The sequence below is a fragment of the Pagrus major genome, chromosome 12 (assembly GCF_040436345.1).
Source record: "Pagrus major chromosome 12, Pma_NU_1.0".
Taxonomy (NCBI): domain Eukaryota; kingdom Metazoa; phylum Chordata; class Actinopteri; order Spariformes; family Sparidae; genus Pagrus; species Pagrus major.
This window is the reverse complement of record NC_133226.1, coordinates 9,853,217-9,867,943: the sequence shown is the minus strand read 5'-3', so window position 1 is coordinate 9,867,943 and position 14,727 is coordinate 9,853,217. Positions and strand designations below refer to the sequence as shown.

The following is a 14,727-nucleotide window of genomic DNA, read 5'->3' as shown; positions in this document are numbered from 1 at the left end:
TCATAAAAAGTATTGCATTTCCAAAGATCTAAAAAGCATTGCATTCATGAGCTATGTTGCAGAAAGATCCCTTTGGACAGAAGATAATCACACAGTACAAATATAATAATATATACTGAGTAGTTTCTTGCGTTTGAAATGCTCCTTTTCACCAGCTGAATCCCAAATCTCAGTTTCCTTTACTGTAAGGCCTCAGTGCTAACCAGTGAGGCTCTATATGATCTCGTCACTTGCACTGAAAATCATGCAAAAATATCTTCTAAGACTAGGGGTTAAATCTCCTTCAGTAAGAGCCAGGAGCCTGTTGGACCCCGTGGAACCTTTTGGATACTTCACACTTCTCTCTTTTAATTATAAAAGGAAGAAATGCTTCAGTGTGTCATTAAGAGGCCGGCCTGCACACTGGTCTGAGGAATAGGCAATTATCCCCAATATAACATCAACTGGTTTTGGAAGACAAAACCCCATCATCTCACTGGCCATAAGGGATGCTTGAACTTGGCATGCAGAGCTCTTAATTCAGCTTCTCACTGAAGCTTGTGTGGATGTCAAATATCGGTATTGTATCACTGAGATGAATTATGATTCCACATTGGTAAATGGATTGTAATTCTTTTACCACAGAGCATTTCACCTTAGGGTGGAAATGGAATTAATAGAGATGTAATGTAGCTATCTTGTGAATTAATTGTGAATTGAATACATAATACAGTCATTCTTCTCTATAGTATGTAAATTCAATTTATGATGATCTTTATTCCCTGAGATATTGTGTAACTTGTCAGTCAGACACCCATGACGCTCGCTGAAAGAGGAACTCCACCGATATTTCACATCAAAGTGTGTGAAGAAGTCTTGGGGAATACTACTGCATATATGAAGAAAGCAAAAAAAGCTGTGTGAAGCCTTTTATGGCTCCAGAGGGAGCTGTGTAAAGTGTGATACATTGCCTCAAGTGATGTCACTTGAGTCAGCGTCGACTGTGACTGAAGATGTTTGAAAATGGAAAAAAAAAAAAGGAGTGTGGGGGGGAGAACGGAAGCCCTATAGCAGGCTCCTCATCGCTAATTGTAACTAGCATCCAGAAGTTACATTAGTCACTGCTAGCATAAAAAAAGATTAAATCGGCCCTTGCCGATTATAGGGTTGATATTCAGCATTTTTCTGATAATTGGTATCGTTGATTTTTGTCAGATTGCTGATAAATTAAACAAATTAAAAACTTTACTACTTGGCTCTGATGCAACATCCTCTCACACAATGCCCCGCCCTCAACACTACCTGATTGGGAACACGTCACAATTAATAGCTTAAAAACACTGAATAATCAGAATCTGCATATAGTAACTAAATGTATCAATTAAATGTGGTGGAGAGGAAGTTTAAAGTTGCAGAAAATAGAAATACTCAAGTAAAGTACCTGAAAATTGTACTTAAGAACCATACTTGATCAGACTTTCATTCCATCACTGGTTGTTTGAAATGTTGACACATAGTTTTGTTTTTACTGCAAATGAGTATGAGTCCAAAATATTGGTTTTCAGTCTCCTTGATTTCTAATAATCAGAATTGGTATCGGCCCTGAAAGTCATATTGGTCGACCCCTAATACAGTTCATGAAATATTTATATAAATGCAATGCTAAATTGTAACTAGTTTTTCTTTAGCACTTATCTAACCAATTAAAGTATAATAAATGAAAGGCTGCTTATGTTCATTGATCAATAAATCATCACATCTCATATTAGGGTGAAGTTAAGGTAAAACATATTCTTGTTCATGGTATTTGATAAATGTATATTTATTTACAGTCAGTGTTAATTGTCGGTCATTTATTTAATCAAAAATGCCAAAACTTGAATCATTTTTTTCTTTCGTTGGGAGTTCTATACTATCATTAAGTTCTTGGACTATTGGTCAGCCAAAGAAAGTAATTTGACTTTTTTATTTTTTGTAGAAGATGATTAATGCGATTAATGCGTCATGAAAATGATCATTAGTTGCAGCCCTAACCACCAGATTATACAAATGTATGTAAACAATTTCCCCCCAGGGATTGATAAAGTATTCTGATTCTGATTCTGAAAATACACAGCAATGATATCTGGTAGCAACATGTACTTTTGATGTTACTTTGTGTTTACCAATAACACTGTCGCAAAGAAATTGATGCAGTTAATTGCGGGTCAGTAGTATTAATGAAAGGTAGGGAAGTGACTTTGCGTGTGTGTGCGTGCATGCGTTTCATCCACTGTGGGCAAGGCCTCAGCTCTGGTTCTGATTAACTCCCTGTAAAAACACCTCTGTTCAGAACATCACAGCCCGTACATCACACTCTCCATCACGCACACGCACACACACACACACGCATGCACACACACACACACACACACACACACACACACACACACACACACACACACAGACACAGACACACACACACTCACGCACACACAAGCTGAGCAGCTCCTGGAGGCTCCCTGTTCACAAAGGGGAGTCTACACCCATCATTCAAAGCCTTATAGGCCGTAAGAATGCTGACACACACATGCTCAATCACACACAGACACAAGCGTGTGCACACACACACACGTGAACACACACACACACACACACACACACACACATGCATAGACACACAAAGTGCTCTGTTTTCTTAGCTTTGATACACTTATGGAGTTCAGAGGTGAGGGGGCTGGAGGTAACACTGTGTTTTTCCAGAGCTTTCTAACCACCTAAATCTGCTTCTACACATACAAGGAGGTCCAGATGGCTGGGTGGAGACAAACACACTCTCACACACACACAGTCATGCTCAAATTGGAAAAAAAAAAAAACCCACATGATAAGCAGTTGTTAATGCAGATCAAATGCATGATGATGCCCAATCATCTATCAGGGTTGAAGTTGTGTTTAGGTTTGTTATTCATATACAGCCTCATACTGTAACAGAGTTAATAGCCCAGTGTTTTAATAATATGAGGCTTAATACTAAATAACACTAAGTACACAAATGCTACCCATGGATTATTAGAAAGAGTGTCTGCCCAGGATAAGTTCATAGCACTGCCCCAAGACACAGGTTACACTGTGACACTGCTCGAAAATACGTGATACATGGTAGCTGACGCGTTCAGGTCCTCTATATCTCAGCCAGCTGAGAGCAGTCACATGTGATCAATGGCTGAATTTATCACTCAGGGCCAAGTGCCCACATTCTCATGCACGAGTGTGCGTGTTTGAGTACGTGCGCATGTGTATATGGGTGCGACCCCCGCTGCCTCTCGGGTCACGATTGACGCTGTCTTTAGCGAGCAATTATAGCCAGAACGACTGTGAAAAAGGTCACAGCCGTCCAGCTATCAACACTCCTCACCAAATGCCAACTGTGCACATCAGTAAGTGTGTATGCATGTGAGTGTGTGTGCTGTTACCCAAAATGCCAGCAGACACACTATCGGGCTGAACGCCGCAGCTCAGTGCTTGTGGGTAATCTGCGGCGATCACGGGTGATTGATGAGAGAATTAGTGTTGTCGAGTATAGCAAAGCATTATGGGAATGAGGAAGTTGTATCATCTGAGAGGGAGCAAGACGTTAAAGGTTACAGTGGCAACAGTTTTGTGTGATTATGTGTTTGTGTATGCGTGAAAACGTGTGTGTTTGGTCATAAAGGATCATCTGTAAGACAGTTATTGATGGATGAGGTGCCATAAATCCATTTTTCCTGTTATTATGGCCGCGAGGGTCACAGGCACCGTCAACTCATTAACATTTGAACTAATTAATGCCCCAATCCTTTGTGGATAAACACCTGTCAGTTGGTTTACAGTCACTGTTAAGGCTTAGATAAATGGTAATTCTGCCTTTACTTGTTATAGGAGGAATACTGCTCTGAATTTTATGCTTAAAGAAAAAAAAACTTTTCATTATTCAAATAAAGGAACTCCCGAATACTGTTGCTCACCGACACTTTTTAACAATAGAAAAAAGAAAACACTTAAGACTATCTTTCGTCTTGTTCCTCACAGCTTTACCTCCTTTTTGATGACATTGAGATTGACACTATGAGTCTTCTACTGTTGTCACTTCATTTATAGCCAGGTAAAAAATATATATACAATAGGATCAAAAAGTCTGAGACCATTAGTTAAAATACTTCTATTTCACATTTGTTTCGATTTTAATACTATTTGTTTCAGTACAAATGACAATGTGATTTATCGGTTTAGTGAAAAGTTGAATCTTTTGAAAAGATTAGGGGCATACCAAATACTAAGACTAAGAATTTTTTTTTCATTACATATGTCAATATCAGTTTGTGAGAAAAGTTTAATCTTTGAAAAATGTACATGCGTTTCAAAATACGGTGTATTTGCTATATTCCCCTTTTGCTTTAACGGAAGAATGGACTCGAGCTGGCATGGACTCCACAAGTTTGTGCAAAACCTGATGGTTCAGGTCATCAAAGAAAAGACGTCAGGGATTCTACTTTCCACTCAAACTGTTAAGCTTTTATTATCATTTGTGTAAAAAACACAAGTATTGCATTCTAAACAAATGCAAAGTAGACTTGTGGTCTGAGACCGTTTGACCCTTCTCTGGTACTGATGGAGTTTTATTTGGTACCCAAAACTTTTATTTCAAACTGCTATCTTATAAGACCACAAAATGATCTTTCATGAGCAGTAGATGGTAGATATGTCCCCCTTTTGCTTTAATGGCAGCATGCTAAACTTGAGCTGGCATGGACTGCACAAGTTTTTGCAAAAACTGATGACTCATATATTGCATTGCATCAGGCCTCAGACTTCTTGATCCTACTGTGGTACTGATGGAGTTTTATATAATATCCAAAGCCTCCATCTTATAAGACCACAAAATGACCTCTTGTTGGCCAGTAGATAGTTGTTTTGTTCATTTGGTGGAGGTCTCACTGTGAACTCAAGCTCAGCTGACATAATTGCAGGTCTACGTTGCTTATACATTGCGTATCATTGCCTCAAGGTAGGACAAACGTGTCAAAAGTAAGTCAGTTAGTTCATTGAGAGGTGCACAGAACAAGGGTCTTATGCCTGCAATGATGATCCTTTTGATGTACAAGTATACCCCCTAGACCGGATGCCTTACCACCAAGTTTCAAGGTTTTACTTTTCATGATGATGAATTAGAATATTTTGCCTGACAGTATTAGTTATTCACCCTTTCTCCTTGTCCCAGGCAAGTTTTCCTGACAATTCTCTATCATTTGAGATCGTGACATCTTTTTAAAACTTTTGGATTTAAAGGGACTAGTCCTTCAGGAGGATCCATGTTCTAACTCCAGAAGAAGTGCTTTGTGGGCTGCCTATTTTGTACTCTCCCTGGCTGCTATATGAGGCTCTCTTTCCTGTTTATGTGCACAGCTCGTTCCTCCAGATGGTGAGTTGGGTTGCTGTGAGTCAGTATATAAAGCAAGCAGGCAGAAAAAGGTGTGATTTTACAGACTTTTAACATGATCCATGAGGCCAGACACACTGGTTTTAGCATCTTGAAACACGACCTCCACTTACATCCCAGCAGGACAATGCACCACTGTTTCAGCATCATATATTCTTTAACAGTCTTTACAATCCATACATCTCAATTCAGTGCATACCCTAAAGGAATTACTGGATAAGATGGATTTGTCTAACCTTTAACAGCTAAATAACTTGTTTTTGCTGCAAACATATTGTCAGAGCAGGTGTCATTTTTCTTTGAACAAAACTCTTTACATAGTTTCCTGCCGATGGCTTCAAGAACAACAATTCAAGGCATCTATTGCTTGCTTCTCCTGTACATTTTATATCTGTGGTTGATATTCCTGAAGGCTGTAAACTTTCTTGTGCTATAAACCAGAGAATTCATTTACTCCCCAGGAGGAGGCTTTTCTTTATTTTCTCTGCAGAGACATTTGTAATGAACAATTTTATTTTTGACAGCTTGCTCACAGGGCGACCGTCTTGTTTTTGGGAGAAAAGACAGACTAAAACTGTCAGGGTATGTACCTTTACTTGAGTAATGTCTTTGTGGATTATAATTAATAAGCAAGAAGAGTTTGCAGAAATTTACTGGTTGAACCTAACGAAATAAAACAGTTGTTATTTCAAGGGACAAACCTCCCAAGTTTTCCATTACAGGATGTTCTCGTGTGCCATTTGGCCAGCCAAAGTTCCTGTGTGATTTTGGACGTTTCACACTGTGTGAGAAAAACAGACCAAAGAAAGAAAGAAAAAAAGAGAGTACGTACGTACGTGTATTTCTTTTAAGAGAAGGATGCCTTCTATCTTTACACGCACACGCACACACACACACACACACACCGGCCCGCCTAGTGTATTTCCCTCCTGGCTTTCCAATTTAAATGCAAATGTTCCCAAATCGGACTCCACAAAGACGCAGAGGCAAAATCATTTGACGCCACGATGAATTATATATTTTAATTACGCAGCCAAAAGAATCACGCCTATTCAGCCCTTTCCCCTCCAATAAGAAATGAATAAATAAATATGGAAGAAGGGAAGAAGAAGAAGAAGGGAATAAATGGGAGGGTCAGGGGAGGGATGGATGGATGGATAAAGGGAGGAGGGTTTGTATTGAGTTTGTGTGATTGCAGTGCTAACCGCCCGTGGGCTGTCATTATGTGAGCGATCTGAAGCTGTCAGATTTCAAAAATGTATTGTTTGCTGATAGACGGGCTAAATACCCCCACAGTTTCAAGCATGCACACATACACACCAGAGTGTTTGAACTCAAAGAATCTGAAATGCGTTCAGACACACACACACACACACACACACACACACACACACACACACACACACACACACACACACACACACACCATTTTGATTTTGATGGGCAAACCAGCACTTGAAGAGCAGAGATGGGGATTGTGATGCTCTGACAAGGGATGCAATTTTAATTTCACCCCCTGTCACTCTCCTCAATATCGGCTCAGATGAAATACATATGAGCTGCCAATCACTCACACGTACTAATAGACACACAGGCGCGCACACATAATCTATCTCTCAATCATATGCATGCATGCAAACTTTCAGTTGCTATTTCTGTCCTTTTGAAGTCACAGGTGCATGCACACAAAGCCTCATCTTCTAATGGATTTAAAACGCAAATAAAAGGTCTTGCTCTTTTTAAGGAAAGCAGCTAGTCATACCAGGAATTGTCCATCTTAGTAATTTTACAGTATTCTGCATCTGCAAGAATTTGTGTTTGTTGAACCTGAAGAACATTGTATGTGATGAAACTAAGATGCTGTGTTCAAACCTCAGTTGTACTACTTTGCAGCTAAATACTAGTTTTTGCAATGCCACTATGAAAGTACGCTGTGAGATAAAGTACATACAATAAGTAAACTATATTAAGTGGATTCAACAGGTGGAGCATGGAAGTGCTGATGTTCGCTCAAATATTACAGCACAACATCCAGCAACAATGCTCCCATGACTTGAAACAAGCCACAATGACTCACCCATATGATTTTTCTGACACCAATGCTATTATCATCTGTGCTCACTTGTCAAATTGTTTATCGATTCCCTTATTGATTCCTGATCAATTTTGGCAAGATTTTTGTAGCCTGAGAGCTAGCTATAGAAACAGTTTGCATCATCTAAAATGGATGAAAAGAAAGAATCTGCTCGGCCTGCCCGCGTGACGCTGACGAAGCTATGACCTCACATGTGCATCTTTGCAAACACATATCACAGCTTGGTGAAGAAGCCATGGTGACGGAAGTGCATTTCCCAGTTTACCTGTTTATTTATACACATTTTTTCATGAGCAGTAACTTCAGTGCTATTATCTTAATGATCTGTGATGAGTATAACCTTCCCCTCATTACTTTGTTTTGCTTTGACTTACCAAAACATAATTTATGTTATGTTGAAACCCCAGATTCTTTACTAAATGAATAATTTAAATATTTGTTCTCTACTGTAATAAGCTCTTTTAAGTGTCAAAGCTTATTTTTTTTAAAACCCCATTAGTTTGGTCGTTCATGAAAACATTTCCAAGTAGTTTAATGTCTTTGACTGTTTTATTGCCTTTTGACATTTCAATTGGACTGTAAAAGCTTTTTCATGTTCCTGAACATTGCTCAGCAATCCTTGTTTCTTTCTTTCTTAGATGCTTAAACATGTTGTAGTGTAGTGTAGCGTTCATGGTCATGGTTAACAAAGAGAGACAGAAGGAGCGAGGGATGTAACATAAGGGATGGAAATAAAGGGATATGTACTGGCTGTACTGAAGAGAGTGAGTGCTGAGAGTAGTGGTGAAAGAAGAAGAAGAAGTTAAGAAGTTGAAGCGTGTAGAAGAAAGTAAGGGAAAAAAACTAAACAAAGACCTCGGAGGTAATGGGAGATGACAGTGGTTTGTGACAGCTGGAGTCTTGTATCAAAAGAACAAGGAAATTCACTTCCCTTTCTTTGCCTCTATTTAGAGCGCTCACTCTGTTCTCCACACGCAGACACACACACACACACACACACACACACACACACACACACACACGCACACACCTTACTCACTGCCACTCTCAGCAGTGAGCAGACCCTTAGAAAACCTTCATCTGTAAGAGAGCCTCTCTTCGCTGAACAGAGGGGAAGAGACAGAGGAACAGCCCGGAGAGAAAAGAGAGAGGTCACTTTTTAATAGCAGGATCCGGGTTCAAGCCCCCTTCTTGGCAGGCGTCCGCTCTGCTTAAGTGTGCTTGAACACGACGGTGAATCCCTACGAGCTCCAGTGGTGTAGTTATGTCGGCGCTGACCTTGACTTCTGACCTTTCACCTCTTGGTGGAAGTAAGAAAGCAAAAAGGCAGTTTCTCAATAGGGAACATGTGGAATCTGACTAATTAACACAGATCTTTTATGTTCCTACAAAAGCAGAAATTTAAAACTTTAGGCGGAGTTGAATGAAGGAAGTATTCCTAGGTGAACACCTGGGCGCCATGCCTGCTGTCACCGCTGTTCACTACGAAACGAAAACCTTTGCTCACCTACTGTGTCGGGCAACTTGCGGCTACACACACAACCACTCCTTAGACCTGTTTGTCTTTTTTTACATTTCTGTTCATTTACAGATTGAAGATAAAGCTTAGTATTTTGAGAAATGCGCTTGCCAATAGTTTGATGAGAAAGATTGATTCTTGTCTCACTGAAAAGTAGGTTTACTGCTGGTTGACACTTAATCCCCAATTCAGCTCCCAGTCTTAGCTTCGTACTTGAACGTGGACACAATCTTCACATCTCGCCAAGAAAGCGAAAAAAACCTTTTTTTCATATAGAGCATGAAGATTTACTAAATCTCTCTGAAAAAGACAGTGAGATAATGAACTTTCCCTTTTCCATCTTTTTCTCTATTGTACCTTACCTTTTATAATATCTTAAGTTTGAATTCTTAGTTTATGTTATTATATCCTAAAACGTGTATCCCAGTCAGTAATAGTAAATTGAAAGCTGTTCTTGAATCATTTGGATCATTATGGTTTTGGGCTCTTAACCAATGATTAGGCCTATTAGCTGAAAAACACAATGGGATCACATCTTTTGATCTAGTCTAAGTTCAAATTTGATTCTAATATCACACAAAATGAATACCTTACAAGTTATTTTTGTCTTTAGACTAACTTTGTGCATATAAAATAGTCAAAAAAGTGCTTAGGTGGAAAAACAGCTTATACAACCAACAACACACATAAGACTATATTAACTCGCATAATTTTCATGGGCGCTGTCAGATTGTTAACAGGATATTCATCAATTAGTGTAATAAGCCGACAGGATGCCTGCGACGTGCTTTTGTTTTACATGAGCTGTAAAGCTGTGTGTTTGTTTATGGTGTACTATACCTTTAAGAGCTGCTGGCCATGGCCCATCCCAGAGAGGATGGACCCATTAGGCTGATGAACAGAAAGAAAAAGACAGGGAGAGAGGGATACACATAAAGAAAGCAAATGAGAGGTTATACAGTCAAAAGGATAACAGTGAGAGAAGTAAGAGCTGACATTTGAAAGATAGGAGTTTAAGGAGAAGAAAGGAAAAAAGCAGGGGAGAGAGAAAAGGCCACTCAAGGGACTATTATAGTGAGAGGAGACAGAGAAGAGGACAGGAAGCAGCTATCTCTCCATCTCTTCCATGGTGTTGTAGGCGTCTATGGGTCTGTCAGTCAATCAGGACGACAGGCGGACACGCACTCACTCGCCGGCTCTCCTGTCTCCAGCACACGCTCACGCCCATGACTTTGCTGTGTGTGTGTCTACAGATGGCAAACCTTGTGACATCGTTGTGCTGTGTGGTTCTGGCCGCGGTGGTGGTAGCCTACGCTCAGAGACGCAGTCAGCTTGGTGAGTACGCATTTTATCTTCTTCTTCTTCCTGGAACTGTACCTCTTGTCTGCTGAGGCCTACTCTGCTTCTCCTCATGTTATCCTGTCTGGTCAAACCCGAGTGTTCTTTTCTCTATTCTCAGGAAAGTAAATGCTCTTCTTTTCCTCTCAACTTTCCCATACTCCACTCTACTCTTCTTTGCTCTTCTCTAAATCTATGATTTCTGCCCTCTTGTATTCTCACTAAACTACATGTGGTGCTACTGATGCTCGACTACATTCCACTCAACCTCTCTCAACTCTGCCCTACTGAGCTTAAATGATTTCACCTCTTCATCAAGTGGTCTTCTTTTTATAATGCTTTTATAAAATGTGGCTGTAAATCTGCACTGCTAGTAGCATAAACTTGATTTTATGCAGCATAAAAATCCTAAACTGTTTTTTTAAAATAGGTTTTGGTTGTTGTTATAGTGAATTAGTTGACCCCTTGTGGACTTCAGTAAGATTCACTGTGAGTTTCCTACACAGATGTTAGCTGTGCTTGCTCTGTGCCATTTGGGCCAGTGTGAGCTCCAGAAGCTGATTCCTCGCTGTGAGGTCAAAGGTGCAGCAGGAAAATGGAAATGTACCTCTTCGAGAGCGTAGCTGGAATTCACTTTTCTGCACTCACAAACAGAAAAACAATAGCTGACCAAATCAGCTCATCATCCCTCACTGCATGGTGCTAATATTTTGGCCACATTACCAAGGCTACCTCCATAACAAATCTGGGTTCAAACAAAGAAGCCACTCAGGTCCACTGGTGATCATGAGCATGTTTAAAATGATTTGTGCACAGAGGTTTCGAAAAATAGAAGCTGGAAAGGGTTACTCAATGCTGTGACTGCTCTTCTGAGGGTTCACACACGATGCATGACCATAAATTAGACCACGTGTGTGTAAATGGTGTGTGTGTTTGTGTTGAACCGGGTAGTCAATTTGTCACTTGACTTCTAGTGAAGAGTGGCCTTGGCTTATTAGCCAATGCAGTCCGTCTGTTCGAGTCAGCTGACCCAAAGAAAGAGTCTAAGGAAGTCAATAAGTCCCCAGTGACGCACATCACTATGTCACGAGGGTCAGACATACACACATAGAGAAATGTGCACACACACACACAAACAGGGCACATATGTCTTAGGAAATGGAAATGTTGTCTTTGGGGATTAGGGGAAAGCAGCACAGAAGGTAAGTGAAAGAGGGCAAAGAAAAACAAAAAAAGGAGAAGTGGATGAGGAATGGAAGAAATTGAGAAAATAGAGAAAGGATGGAAGGCAAACAGAAACAGAGATTGTGAATGAAAGTCAGGAGGAATAACAATTGATGTTGGGTGGTTAAGTGTGCTTGAGAAAATGAACGCTGTGCACCAAACAATTCTGTAAAGAAAAAGTCAGACGGATTTCACCATTAAACAAATAAACAGCGTTATCATACAGCGTATGATAATAACTGTGACAGCTCTTTTACATGGTTTCAGAAGCAGCAAGTAGCTATGATAGCATTTTATATTCCTTATTTAACTTATTTCTTAAAGAAACAAATAACAGAAAATCTTGTTCCAACAAACAAACAAACTTAACTGTATTTATTGTCAATATAAGATAAAGCCATAGAGTACTGATCAGTTCTTATCTATTTTTATTTTTTGTGCTGTTCAGAAGAGCAGAAAGAAAGTATGGCAGAGAGAAGAAGCAAAGTAAAGAGAGAAAAAATGTGAAAGAGGAACACTTGAGGGAATAATAGATATGGATAGAGGAAGGAATGAATAGCATTAAGAGAAGAAAGAGAGCTGTCAGTTCTGTCTTTGGGAGGAATTGTGTGCATGTGCCTGTGTGTGTGTGTGTGTGTGTGTGTGTGTGTGTGAGTGTGTGTGTGTGTGTGTGTGTGTGTGTGTGTTAACTCTGTAGTGTAGCTGTCACTGTCTATCACTTGCCTTTTGTTTCCCATGCTACATAGAATCAGCTGCTACATACACACCACACAAATGCACACACCTATACACCTAAATCCTGTAAGGCACAAAAATGCCTGTATATGCCGAGACAGCTTAAGGCAAATGTATAACCATATAATAGCAGCAGTATTAATGGTACGAACATTTGCAGAAACACACACATATATATACACACACCCCTATACACAGACAGAGACACATATATGCATCTGCCTGTCTTGGAAAGAGCCTTGTTTCTCTGACAAATTGCCAGCCAGTTTGATTGACAGGATTCCCTGGGGTATGCCCTGCTTGGAAGAAAGCGTGTGACACGCGCGTGCGCGCACACACACACACACACACACACACACACACACACACACACACACACACACAGAGCAATACATTCATGCACACATGCAGTCAGACCTAACAAGAGAGTTCATCCCCCTTCTGTTTCTCTGTACTGACTCAGTTTGTACAAATACACACACAGAGGAAGGCACACACTGTCTTTGTGTGTACTCGGAGTGTATAGGAAATCCACTTGAGATTTCATAATTAATGACAGCAGTGCGTTGCCGAACAAAGACAATGAAAAAACAATGATAGAAAACATCCACAGACTGAGTCAAACAAATAGATACAAGCTCCACACACGCAGGAGTCGATGTCTGGAAGGAGGAGGGATGGAAAGTGGAAGAGAGACGGAAAGACAGACAGAGGTTGAGACTGGGTGGAGCGAGATGAGACAGAGGAGCAAACATGGCAGGAGCTCATTCGAAAAGTAGAGGACAGAAACAGCATTAGATGGAACACAGTCATGGAGAACTGCCCTTTGTTGTGTTGATTAATATCAGGAAAGCTGTTATTGTCACTTTATGTAAAATAAATGTTGGGCTTTTATTCAAATAATCATTTAACGATTAAAAAATCAGAGCCAAACAGTTTGATTGTGAATTCAGCAATAATCTTTTTTTTTTTTAATCTGTTTTATTGCAGCTGTTACTCTTTATCAAAACAATATGTGAACATAAGGCTCAGGAAAATAAATATGTAAAACAAACCCAACAGAAAACATAAATAAATCAACCAGATATTTATTTGACAAATGGTCGTACATGTGATTTAAAGTATATATACACCAGTGTTACATCATGTCCGCAGCAACAAGAGAAACTTTTTTTTTTCACTCAATGTGCCATTTCCTTTCAGATTTCCTAATGTGAGTCATGTTGATTCAAATAAAGAAAAACTCAGAGATGGAAGCCGTTGCAGCTGAAATGACAGGCCCTTAATGAAACATCTCTTGAAACAACAGAGGAAAACGAAAATAATTGAAAGCTATAAACCAGCAGAGAGTAAAGGGAGTGAGACTCAGAGGTCATGCCAATTAAGTTTCCTTGAATGCGAATTTGATTTTTGATTGCCAGAAGAAATAGATGATGAGATGTTTAGAGGGGGACAGGGGAGATATAGTGTGGGTGGAAAAGACACAAGACAGATATGGGAAAAGACACGAGAGAATACAGAGCAGATGACGGATGAGGAAACAAGAGTGGGTAAGTGTGGGAAACATGGAGTCAGAGAGGTGAATGTTGATAAGATGCAGTTATTCAGTTATTTTATGGTATATTACTAAGGCACATATACACACACAATCCCTCATAGCCATATGAAACAGTAAAGCATTGCTTTAGTCTCAGTGCTAACATCACCACCAGTACAAACCAATGGCAAAAGAAGGTCAACATGAATTTGCTGAATATTTGCAAGTTTTAGCCTCTGTGTTTAGTATTTCCCTGCTGTCCTTCAGCAAGATGCTGAATGTCAACTAGTATCAGACATGTTGTGTTGCTCCACTGACCCTGAACCTCCCTGTGGTCAAGGAGGAGAGAAAAATCCCTTCAAGGATCAATAAGATTTATTTTTATTAGTATTAGATTGCACTGCCAGCAGAACAAAAGTTCATAGAAAATACAGTATGTTACAGCAAAACCATAGGCAGTAGTCTCATTGTGACAAGGTAGCAACATCAGTGTTTGCTGATTGTCCATCTTTGAGTAATCAGATCACATTATTTGACACTGCATTGTCAAGAAGACCAGATCTACTATTATACTACTATATAATATACATTTAACATCTCGTTGCCCCTGTTAGCAGTAATGTTTAGCCTCGCACTAGCTTCACAAAAACATGTCTTTTACACAACATTGGTTTTATATCTCATTAAACTAATTAGAAAATTACAGTTTAAACAAGCCATGAAGGAATCATTATTTAAAAGTTAAATGCAAAAATTAGCCTGTGCAATTACAGGGTCAGGGTATAATTACTTACAGCTGCCCTCAAAGCAATGACATAAAAGCACAATTAAACTCCAGTAAA

At 39.7% G+C, this 14,727-nt stretch overlaps 1 protein-coding gene across 2 annotated transcripts in view; it reads left to right on the top strand.

Annotated features, from left to right (window-relative positions):
* cntfr (ciliary neurotrophic factor receptor) overlaps positions 1–14,727 on the top strand; it is a 238,751-nt gene that overhangs the window by 86,244 nt on the left and 137,780 nt on the right. For both annotated transcript variants that reach the window (XM_073478558.1, XM_073478559.1), the window contains exon 3: positions 10,305–10,386. In XM_073478558.1, coding sequence (XP_073334659.1) covers positions 10,305–10,386 — 82 coding nt within the window. The remainder of the gene's footprint in view (positions 1–10,304; positions 10,387–14,727) is intronic.